The 12,566-nt window shown below is 35.7% G+C and overlaps 1 protein-coding gene across 7 annotated transcripts in view; it reads right to left on the bottom strand.

The window, feature by feature from the left end:
• Positions 1-12,566, bottom strand: part of RHOBTB3 (Rho related BTB domain containing 3) — a 69,936-nt gene that overhangs the window by 22,624 nt on the left and 34,746 nt on the right. For 5 of the 7 annotated variants that reach the window (XM_043515447.1, XM_043515442.1, XM_043515445.1 and 2 more), the window contains 2 exons: positions 3,548-3,659; positions 1,660-2,025 (listed from right to left, as the gene is read on the bottom strand). In XM_043515447.1, the coding sequence (XP_043371382.1) occupies positions 1,660-2,025; positions 3,548-3,659 (478 nt within the window). The remainder of the gene's footprint in view (positions 1-1,659; positions 2,026-3,547; positions 3,660-12,566) is intronic. The other 2 variants (XM_043515446.1, XM_043515448.1) reach the window with 1 other exon arrangement.

Raw genomic sequence — 12,566 nt, 5'->3', positions numbered from 1 at the left:
ATGCCAGTATCATCCTCCTCTAAAGTTCTAGAGCAGTGGAAGAGGAAAGGAAATGGAGAAAGAGAAGAGAATTAAGAATTTTAGAAAGTCATTAAAAGGATATTAATAGTTAAACATTTCCTATATGAATATTATTTGATAAGTCTGCATATAGCATAGTGATCTAGTTGGTGAAGTTGATTTATAGACCTCATGTGTGTTCAGTGGGAGATAATTAGTACAGAAAATCACATAGAATGATCATCTCCTAATTTCCACTTTAAATTTGGTTTCAAATCATTGACCAGCATATAAATAGTGGGAATATACACATGTATATAAGGCAGTACTGAACTGCCAAGTAGCAGCACTAAGTCCTGCCAGGGAAATCCAACCCCACTGCAGCAATAGATAAGCCATGAGAATCAGGAAGCATGCAGAGCTCCTCAGAGGTTAAGTGACATTACTGGGGGGCTCAGCTCTCTACTTCCTCCAATGCAAGCCTCATATAAGATCGCGCCTCCAAAGGTTGGTATGAGACTTTGGCCAAAAAATAAAAAATCAGCTTACACACAACATGGTACACAAACTGAAGGCTCTTTCAGCCAACCAGATAATTTACATCCAAATTATTTTTACAAAAAAGTTTGCTAATGCTCCATGCTGATTTACTGACGGCATAAGATTGGAATCAGTCTTGGAGGAATTAAAGTAAAATATTCCTGGTCCTTTCCAAAGGCTATGGACTGCCATTCCAAGGGAACAGTCCTTTAAATACTTTCAACAACCATCATTCTGAAGATAAACTCAGCTTCCTTACATATAACATCTCTAACAATATATAGGTACATATTTCTAATTACTGTGAATGTAATGATGCATTATTTAGAGAACTACTACTTCCTCCCAAAAATATCTTATAGTTTTCATTAGTGGGATGTCATATGTAATACAACTAGAAGTCGTATCAGTACAAAGCAATAGGCTATTCAAACAAAAGAGTTGCTAGATGATTGTGTTCTTTAATAATACTTTACACTTATTGTGTCTTTCAACTGAATCTCACAAAATGCTTTACAGAGCAGAAAAATATAATTAGCACCATTTTAACAGATAGGGAAACAGAGGTTAAGTGACTTGCCCAAAGTTACAAAATAAAAATGACAGAAATGAAAACAGAACACTGATCACATGACTCCCAGTCCTCTGCTCTAACAAACCAGATAATGTTGCTCCCCGTTCTCTTTAACATACTAGTGTACCCAATGTTTTTAACCATTTTTAACAGTTTTATTTTGTTCTGTAATTTATCTCACTGAAAAGCTGTTTTTAGAAGGGTGATGTTTGGCATTACATTCATTTTTACCTGTTACTTATGGAAAATTTGTTATCATTTTTAGAATTTTGGAGGAAATTTTTTTCCACTTTAGAAGATTCTGGTTTACTAGATTCAGTGACTTTGGAATTGAATGTATAGTACTAAAAGCAATAATTTTAAGGTTAAGATCCATTTCCATGTAGAAGCTCTTCCAAATAATGGGTTATAGAGATGGACTTTTTAATCAAACTGATTTAATCCTAATAAAGGAATATATTTTGGTAGGGTAATATATACACTTCATAGCAATATGTTTGCTCTGTAAAAAGATAGTAAACACTGGAACCATTCTGACAGGATACCTGAATAAATGAAGTGCAGAATGTCTGACAAACAAAAACAGAAGAAAGAGTCTTTAACAATGACTCTAACCGGTGGGCCGCATGGTGAACCTTGGTTAGAAACTGGAAACACAGCCTCACTGTTCACTGCAAACAGAGTCTGTGCAGTCCTTATGATAGAGGAATCCTGAATATCAGCTGGACTCTTCACATTGAAAAGTAACATGAAGACATGGCTTACAGAGCACAAAACAATCTTGTGTGCTTCTACTACTTCCTTTAAATCTTCTGAGTAAAATATCACGTCCACACATTGGCAGCAGATCAGCAAGTTATGTAAATCGGAATTATAATGCGAGGCTTCACCTTTTAAGATTGGCATTTTTTCTATAAAAGTGAGATATTAAAAATAATAATGAATGAACTGTTTTGTAACTCTAAACTCTTATTAGTTGCTATGCAAACAAAAGCATCTTTATTCTCAGAAACTGGATCAAACGAGGACATAAAAGGGTATTTCCTTAATTACCTTCAATAAAAATTTGCTCTTAAAAACTACACATCACCTTCACCATTAGAACAAATCCAGTCTTTCATTCACTTTGAGTGAGGTTAGTAGAATAATTAACATTAGAACTGTTTAGTAAAAATGTTTCCACCATTTTATAAGTCTTCCAAAATTTTTTTAAAAAATTTATAAATTATATAAATGTCTAATCTTTCATGTCATCTAACATGGTTTTTACATTAAAAGGGACTTCATAAAAAACTATAAATAAGTGTAAACTTTACCAATATTATGGTTTAGTAAAACAATCTTTCCGAACTCAGAACTTTAACAACTCAATTTTTTGCATACCCACAATATAAATGCAGTCTCAACACCTTACACTTTGCAGAAATCAGAGAGGTTAGAGACAGAGCCTGAAAGACTCAGAGTTAATTGTCAGTAAAAAATGTTTCAGTGCAAAATTATAGAACTCCATTAAACGTAGTAGGCTAAATCCTTCCTTCCCTTACACCCACGCAACCCCTCTGACTTCATAGGCGGAGCTCAGATCAATTACAAGTACTACTCTGACTTCAATCTCAGAACTGAGTGTAAAATGATTTAGGAATGGTTGTATAATTATGAGAAGTTTTATAAGAGTATATATTTTGCAAAGGTAATTTCTAATATGTTTATTACCGTAACTTAAGGTAACTTCATTTTTTAAAGGTAACAGGTGTGGTCTGGTCCTCTTCTCGTTTAAATCCATGGGAATGTTGCCATTGACTTGAACTAGGGAGAGGACTGTGCTCCAGATCATGGGCTAAGGTCCAATATTTGGCATTTTTTAGAAAAAGTATTATATATAGAGTTAACACGAAGCACCTTCAAGTTGTTATACCATTGGTCTGACTCAGGGTGGCCAGTCTTATGCACTTAAATTTGATCAAAAGAACGATAAAAACTAGTATGATGTTAAACTGCTGAAACCTATATTAAAAAAGACAAACTACCTTTTAGCCTTTCAGGCCTTCTTCCTAACATCTCCCTTTACGTTCTTGTGTTACTACTATCGTCTCTTATCTCCTCTTCACGTGCAGCTTGTATAAACTCAGGCTTCATCCATAATTTCACTAAATGTTCCACATTCTGAGTTCGCTTCTATGAGCACAACCCCAGATTTTTTTTTTATAAAACATACTACAAATTTTAAGTGATCACCCATCTATCTTACATATATATAGTTTTATAAAATCCTCAAGATTCACAAAGTCTTCCCTAAATGATTAAGTAATCCATTCTGAGATAAAAATCACAGATCACAGTAGTCGCTATTAATGAGTAATTTATTAAACATGTTTTTAAATAATCAATCTGATCAGTATTACACTGAAAAAAACTAATTACTACTATAAGCACCTGGCTGTTCGAGCTGAGGTGGTTTAACTCCATGACACTTGTGGCTTTTTTCTCTTTTCTTCATTTTTTCAGAGGACTTCTGATTCAAGCTTTGGATCATAAAATACTCCAACTAAAACATGAGATGCATTTTTTAAAACTACAAATAAAGTTAAAGTTAATCAACATCCTCACTTTTCCTCAGTTGTATGCAGAACTGACACTGATTTCAATGTGAGTAGCTGTGCAATGTTGACTGAGTACTAAAATTTTACATAAGTAATCAAGTAAAGTGAATTGTGATAAAGAACTGTAGTTTGGGTTAACTTAATGAAAAAGACTATCAATTCAAAAGTTAGTCGTTTGTCCTCTGGGGCAATGAAAGCAGAAACCACAGCTGTGCTACCAGAAAAGAATTCAATACATCAACCGAAACAGGTACTGCTATAGGATTTGGTGGGAGGAAGACCGGGGATTGATGGGTAAATATGGGTAATCAGACGCAAGTCCCAGAAATATGGTAAACAGTATAAGGGCTTTGTTACTAAGAGCTATCCAGCAACACTTTATAACACCAAACTTATGAGCTGCTTTATTATACAAATAATAATAAAGTCAAAATATAAAGAATATATTTAAGTAAGAGCTTAGTTTTCTAAAAGCAGAATATAAAAATGTAATCACCGTAACAGGAATGGTACATATAGTAAAATTATCCATTTCTCAAAAGTCTTAAGATAATGTAAAGATGATAAAATGTAAATATAGAACTAAGGGATCATAGAACAGAAGGAAAAGTGGCAGTAATGAAAGGTAATTACTTACAAATGAGTAGGGTAAGGCAGTTATACACGATTACTGAATCTTTTATGGTTTGTTGCCCCACAGGTAGTAGGGAGATATCATTTCAAGACAAGTTTTGGTCAGGGGCTTGGAATAAGAAAAAAAGTTTCCTCCCATGTTGGAACCAATGATACAGACAAAGGTAAACTAGAGGTCATGCAAATGAGATGCAAATTATGAGAAAATAAGTGAAACCGGGCGCTCATTAAGTGTCAGAAATACTAACTTCATCCTAATTGTGGTACAGTTTAAAAATCTGTATAATGTAGTTGGCAATCAAATGACAGAACTATGCCAACAGAGTCAAGTATGGGGTGTAAGTTCTCTCAATCAGCAGATGTACCACACACAGCCTTAAAGGGAAAGGGAGCAATTCCATCACTTCTGAACTACCCCTATAAGACAATACACAGGAAAGCACTGAGAGAGGAAAAACAAACATCTTTCTTTGGGTCTTAAATATCAGAAAGAAATGGAGACTTTTTCTAGATGTTTTAAGCACTTGGAAGAAGTACTCCAAATTGAAGAACTAGAAAAACATGAACATAGATGGAAACACAACATTGGATACATTTTTGAAGTAAACCCTAATAGTGTGAAAGACACTGACGCCAAAAACTTTGATACCATTGGATAAACAATGCAACAATGGCATTGGTGTAAATACTGAAGTATTTCAAAGTAAATCAAGAGCACTGAAAAGAGGAATGTCGATATTGGCATCATTAACCCAGCACACTAACAGCTCTGAAAGCTCAAAGCTAGCTCTAGATCAGTGTTTTAGCCAGCAATTAAATGTGGTGCATATGTCACTGACAAAGCTAAAGCTATGTAATGAAATGTGTTCTTCAGGCTATACAAGTTTAACTGTAGCTCAGAGCCAGAGGTCTGTCCCAACACCACCAATGCTTTTGAAACTTAAGTAACCAGAAAGAGATCTCTGCAAAGAAAGAAATTAGAGACAGATAAGGTATTATCAGTGGAGATAATAAGGTCTCTCCCAGAGGTAGACTTCTATCTAAGGAGGTGGTACTTCAAACTTAAATTTGGAATTGAGTATAACCAATGCTGTAAGCATACCAAAGCTTTGGTGTGCCCACTGACTAACCTGGAGGGAGCAACTGGCCAATTGTAAAAATGCCAGAGGAGCTGCCCTGAAGCCTATTTTGATACCAAAACAAAGACTCATCTGGGTTACAAGTACTGAAGTACTTAAGGACTTATGTTTTGAGGCCTTCTCAGCTACTTAGCGGAAGCTTTATGAGATCAAGAGAAGCTTGTGTTGCTCACTGAGACCTAGCAGCTTGAGTGGAATCTGAGCATAGATTTCTTAACCAACAAGTTATGGCTCACAGAGACATCTCAAGCAATGGCCAGGTCCATCTGTAATGGACATCTTATGACTACATCCAGGGCAATGATTTAAGCTACTGGACTACTCCTCTGACCTTTTCTAAAAGCAGAACAGTACAAAGCAACAACAACAAATACAGTATAAACCCAATGTCTATAAGAAAACTCAAATGAGGCTATAAAAGTAAATTTAACATCCATGAGATGCTGAGGTTGGCTCTCTTCATAATGTTCAGAATTACATGTTAGTGTGAAAGAGGCAGAAGTAAATTCATGTAAAAATAATATGAAAGACTAAAGTCAGCTACTGCTACAATAGCAACAGCTATCAGAGGAATTTCCCCAACATCAGCACTGGAAAAAAAAAAATTACAGGCAACAGAGGGTGTTTAAGTCTCAGTCATAACTAATGCGTGCTGCCTGCTGAGGTTTAATTTACAGCTTAGAGAATTCCCACCAGTTCTGCACTAGGACCACTGACCCAGCAATATACTATTACTATATTTTTGGTAAAATCAACAACTCTTATCAAGTATAGTAATATGGTTATCTGGAGGGAAACTACTCAACATGATTTAAACATGCAGGAGCATTTTGCTTTTGCATTTAAAAGTACTTTCAGATTTCCAGTTTTTGTATATTGCCTCCCTAATCATTGCACCAACCATATATCCACTTGGGGTGGGAGGAGGGGGTGCTTCCACCTTAGAGCACTATACATGTTTTGAATTCTTAAATTTGCTTTTGAATTTGAACACCTCTATATTGGGAAAAAATGGCCATAGCTGTGATTTCAGTATGTTTTTAATACTTCAGCTTTTCATTTACTTCCCCTTTCCCATTGACATAAGATATTATACTTTTGTTTCTAAAATGCATGAAGTTTCAAAAGAGCAAAATGATATTCTCGCAGATTCTGCATCCTGAAAAAAGTCCCGTTTAGTTTTATTTCAAGGCATTTAATCTGTATCACATGCTCAGGCATGCAGTGAGTGAAAAAGGCCAATTTCTGACTAAAGGAGAAACACTGTTGTAAAATGCTTATAAAGTTAACACTCAGTGTTAACAGTATAATTTCATTTTCAGACATTACATAGATTAAAAATGTTTGTTGTCTAGCACAAGAAAATAATAGGTTAATCAGAAAAATGAGGTGAAATTAAATAGCTTCCTTCTTAAAAATAACCACTACCATGCATGATAAAAGTTGCTTCTACAAAATACAGTTACTGATGAGATGACCTATTTAACAAATTTTCACTAAGGTACTGCACTCCCTATAGGCATGAGTCTTTCACCTTAAAAGACGGAGAAAGAACTTTCAGTTCACTATAAAAAGTGGAGACACTAAAGATGACTTGCAATGGGGGAAAATAACTGACTTCTATAATTTTTTGTTTTTTTATGATAGTCTAAAAGATGTGAAACCCTTTTTGACAAACTTTTTTTACATTCAACATTCAGGTCCTATCTACTTTGGAATCAAGGTGGATAAAAATCAATGATTTTTTTAAAAAATAAAATTAAAAAAAAATCAGATTTTTTTATTTAAATAGTTTTTTTGGATAAAATGCTTTTTGAGGAATAACCTATCTAAAGATAGTTTTAATTAACATACATTATAGTTCAAAAACATTGCATCATGGAATAGGGATTATAAATTCTAATTCTATAGTATGAGACAATATATTCATGTAATGTTTAAGAAAAGTTTTGTGAATGAGTTCCAATAGTTCATGGATTAGGGACCCAATTTTATGGGGTTCCAGGGGCTTCTCTGTAGATTAATCTTTCTATCTACTCAGTGCTCAGTCTAGAAGATACCATCAGAGATGCTCAGTTTTGCAGTTTTCAAATTGTGGATTTGTCTCTTCAGAGATAACAAGCATGTTAACAGCAAAAATGTTTTTAAATACATAAAATAAATAATATGTAGAGGTGAGAAATAACAGACCTCAACCCTATTGCCCCTCTGCAAATTTGTGTACAGAGTCAATCCCTCACCTTTCTCTAAAACAGCAAAGTTTCAAAAAGTTCAATGAATAGAAGATTATTGAGGGCAGAATAGATCTTGACAAGGAGAAGAAGTCTGGAGATAAATGTGAGAAGCGAGGGACAGCCAGTAGAAACAAAATGAAACTGTTTGAGCAACATATTCCAGAAGTCTTGAGGTTTTTCTGAGTGTAGCCTTCATTGATTTGGAGATCTATTATACCATTCTCTCACTCGAAGGAAAAACCTATAAATGGCAGCAGACCATAAGAGAGACCCAGTTTGGGAATATTTTAATGAAGTTCCTCTACCTATGGGTAAGACAGGCATGTGTGCAAAATGCAAACAGTGCAACAAAGAAATGCAAGGCCTGGTTTCCCTAATGAAACAAAATCATGAAAAGTGTTCCTTCTCAGGAGGAAGCTGCATTGAAGATTATGAAAGGAACATGTCTGAACATGCAGGTTTGTAGGTCTGAACATGCAGGTCTTCAGGTTTGTAAACTTTTTTATTTCATCCCTCTTTCTTAGGGACTGCCTATCTTCCCTCTGAACTATTCTTGAATTCTCATGTTCAAGCAAAAAAATATAGTTGTTACTATCATTTTAGATGCAGTTGTGATAAAAATAAATAGCTGAAATAGGCAGATCTTCCTTTTATAATTTCACCTTTAAAGTAGTACTGAATATCAGTGAACGCAATGAGTGATACTAAATGAGCAGTATGGTAATAATTAAATAACTGCATGGACTTATTTTGTTTAGGAAAATCCATCCTCAACATACAGGATTCTGAAGACCATCCACCTTCAAGATCACCATCATTTTCTATAGTTTCAGAGTTATCTGCCAATGATAGTATTCCAGTCACATCATGTATATCACATAGCCACAGTATATCACTTGTGGCAAAAAGAAAATATCTCCATCATCCAGAAACAACCATAGATAAGTTTGTGATAAGAACCAGCAGATTACAAAAAGAGGTAATTGATGAAAAAATTGCCCAGTTTGCTTATGCAACAAACTCTCCTTTCCGTATGATTAAGAACCCACACTTCTTCATTAACATGGTTCAGTCATTAAGACCAGGACACAGTCCACCCAACAGAGTAGATGTCGCAGGCAAACTGCTGGATAAAGTATATGAAAGAGAAATTAAGCAGTATGCTTAAGGTCTAGAGGGTGAAATTGTTACCTTGAGTCTTGATGGGTGGAGCAATGTCCACAGTGAGCCTGTTGTATTTGCTTGTTTGACAACAGAAGAAGGGAATGTCTTCCTTACAGAAACACTTGATACATCAGGAAATGCACACACAGCAGAATATTTACAAGAAGTAGCAGTAAAAGCTATAACAAACTGAAAAAAAATCCAAATGTCTATTACGCAGCTTGGTCACAAACAAAGCTGCAAATGTATCCAAGATTAGAAGAAATTTAGAAGAGAGTCCCAAGCTAATAACATACAGTTGCAGTACTTATCTGATGCATCTCCTCGCCAAAGTGTTCCAGAAATAAAGGCTAATGTTGTTGAAACTGAAAAATACTTCTGTAACAACCTCTTTACAGCAGCAACAGCTCTGAAAAAAGTGGGAGGAACTCTCCCACAAGACATGCGATGGAACTCAGTACTGGACTTTTTTGAGCACTATATCAAGAACTGGCCTAATCTGATGACAGTTTGTGAACAAGATCTTGAGAAAATAGATGGTACCGTCACAGCCAAAGTTCTCAACATTGGCTTAAGAGAAATGCTGAACACATGCCGAGTACCCTGAAGCCCATTTCTGTAGCCTTGAACAAAATGCAGGGAAATAGCTGATTTTTTGCTGATGCTGTTGAAGTTTAGAAGGAACTGAGTGAGATCTTAAAAAGAGAAATATGCAATGACAGAGTTAAATTACAAGCATTAACGAATGGGACAAGCACCATCTCCAGCTCATTTTCTTGCAAATATTTTCAATACCAGGTACCAGGGTCAAACCTTAACTGCTGAAGAAGAGGAGTTGCCTATGACGAGACATCCAGCAATCATCCCTCCATAATGCAAACTATAATAAACTTCAGACTGAAGGGTGAACCATTCAAGAAATACATTTGCTGATGATGTTTTAAAGAAAGTCACACCAGTGAACTGGTAGAAGTCACTTAAGCACTTGGATTCAGAGTCTGTTGAAATGATAATCTCACTTTTAACAGCAGTAGCTTCTTCTGCCGGTATAGAAAGAATATTTTCTTCCATTGGATAATTCATTCCAAACTGAGAAATTGTTTGGGACCTGAAGAAGCAGGAAAGCTTGTTTTTCTTTTCCAGATGATAAACAAACAGGAAAATGAAAGTGAAAACGACTGAGGTAGCTGCAGAAGCCAATATTTTAAGTTTCTCACGTTGACCTGGCTGACATAGTCAATTTTATTTTTATTTTCTTAAAAAAATAAATTTCATTTTATTATTTTAGTTAAAAACAATTTTAACAAAAACAAACCTGATTTTAAAAACACTTGAATGTTTAAATTCAAAAATTCATATGCTTGTTTTGTTAAAATACGTTTGCTGTTGAAGAAAAAATCCAGAATACATAATGTTGTTGTTTTAGTTAAATAAAACAATTTAAAATGTCTGTCTGTTGATGGTTTCCTCCTAATACAGCATGGCAAGAAAATCCTCCAAATATTAATGATTAAACTATTGAATTGGAAATATTTATGAAGTCATTGGGAGGTGAGTTCTCTCGTTATTTCATTTACCAAAGGTAAATGAAGCAAACAATCATTCATTTTCTGATATAGCCGTGAAACAAATCTGAAATCAGTTTTCAAAATAAATCATTTTTAAAAATGTATAGTGTGTACCTTCTAAAAATGAAACCTACATCTATTTCTGAGCTGTAAAGAATATAACAACCAACAAGAATGTAATTTTATGTAGAAATCCATGATTAAATTGAGTCTTCCTGACTAGTGATTTAAATCAAATCCACTCTATTTGGAAGGCTATATGATGAGTGGAAAAAATTAATTAAGACTGAAAACTAGCAAATGAGAGTGAAAGGGTTTTTTTTTGTCAACACATTTAAAACTCTGTTTAACTTCTATTTAAGTACAATGTCTAATCAACACTTGGTTGAAAGACTGTCTAAAAAAATCCTTTTCACTAAGTTGTGAGAACTCAAAATAAACATCTGAGATCCCAAGACGTTATAATTGACAGGGAAGATCACATTTAATATTTCTGATACTCTTAGAATACTAATAAAAAAAAGCAGAAAATAAACTTATTGGAGAAACAAAAACAAACTTTTGGATCTTCTTCACACACCAAAAAGAAGCAAAAAAGGTGCAACCTGGCATTTTTAAAATTCTTTACAAGTTACTAGTATGGAATACATTTAAAAAAACATGCACTTAAGCAATCTCACAAGCAAGTCTCCACTGTTTAATTTGTGTTACGCATGTAATTGCTCATTTCATATTTGTAAATAATGTGTTTTTGAAATTTTAGTCCTAACTATCTAACATTAAGGGCTCAATCCTACTTCCACCAAGATCAGTGGAAATGTGGTCACTGATTTTAATGGGAGTAGGAGCGGGCATTAAAAAAAAAAACCTTATTAAGTTACATCTCAAAGTGGGAGAGAAAAAAAGCTAGTATGATAATCCACTTAAACTAGGTTGTCAAGTGATAAGAGTCATCTTGATCATTATCTGAGACCTATTGTACACAGTTTTTGTATCAGTATAAGAGAGGGTTACTCACCCTGTGCAGTAACTGAGGTTCTTTGAGATGTGTGACCCTATGGTTGCTCCACTGTAGGTGCCACAGTGCCCTATGTCTGGGATCGGAGATCTTCACTGGCAGTGCCCACTGGACCACACATGCACACCTCCCAGTCTCATGCCATGAGCAGCATGTATATATAAGTGCTGTGCGGTCCAACCGTCACCCAGTTCCTTCTCTACTGCAGAGCTCATCTTTCAACTCCAAAGCAGAAAGGCAGGCAGTGGAGCACTGATAGGGACACGCGTCTCAAAAACCTCAGTTACTGCACCTGATGAGTAACCTTCTCTTTTTCTTCGAGTGATGTCCCTATGGGTGTTGCTCTGTAGGTGACTATAGAGCAAGGCCCTAGTTGGAAGGCTGGGGTTTCGGAGCAGCATTTAACGCGGACGATAGGACAGGGTGTCCTAGTAGAGTATCTAATGTTGCATCATGAGTAATAGCGTAGTGACAGCTAAACATGTCCACAGACGTCCATGCAGTCACTTTTCAAATGTCAGCAATCAGGACATTGTTGAGCAAGGCAAAGAGGTGGAGAGAGAGTGGGTGGAATATGCTTGAGTGCCAGAAGGAGGTGGTTGATTATGCAGTTGGTAGGACAGGTTTATAAACTGTGAAATCCACTTGGAAAGGCATTGCTTAGAAATGGCTGTGCCTTTGGATCTCTTAGCCATTGATAGGAATAAACATGGCGAGCATCTGAAAGGTTTAGTTCTGTCCAGGTAGAAGGCTAATGCTCATCCGAAAGCCAGGATATGTAATGCCACCTAGTGCTGGTGGCTGTGTGGCTTTGGAAAGAAGCAGAGAAGGTGGACGGGTTGGTCTAGATGGAAAGAGGATGGAACCTTATGTAAAAATTTAGGATGCGGACATAACGTAACCTTGTCTTTATGAGAAGCAGGAGGGGGGAGATGCCATGAGTGCTCCAATTTCACCAACCCAACAGGGAGAGATGATTACAACAAGAAATGCTGTTTTCATGGAGAAGTGAACATAACAGCACGTTGCCACTGGTTCGAATGGTGGTCTAGTAAGATAAATGTAAGACAAGGCAAGGGGCCCAAGCTAGGAAGGG

Source organism: Dermochelys coriacea, chromosome 5, assembly GCF_009764565.3.
Source record: "Dermochelys coriacea isolate rDerCor1 chromosome 5, rDerCor1.pri.v4, whole genome shotgun sequence".
Classification (NCBI taxonomy): domain Eukaryota; kingdom Metazoa; phylum Chordata; order Testudines; family Dermochelyidae; genus Dermochelys; species Dermochelys coriacea.
This window is presented reverse-complemented; position numbering and strand designations above follow the sequence as displayed.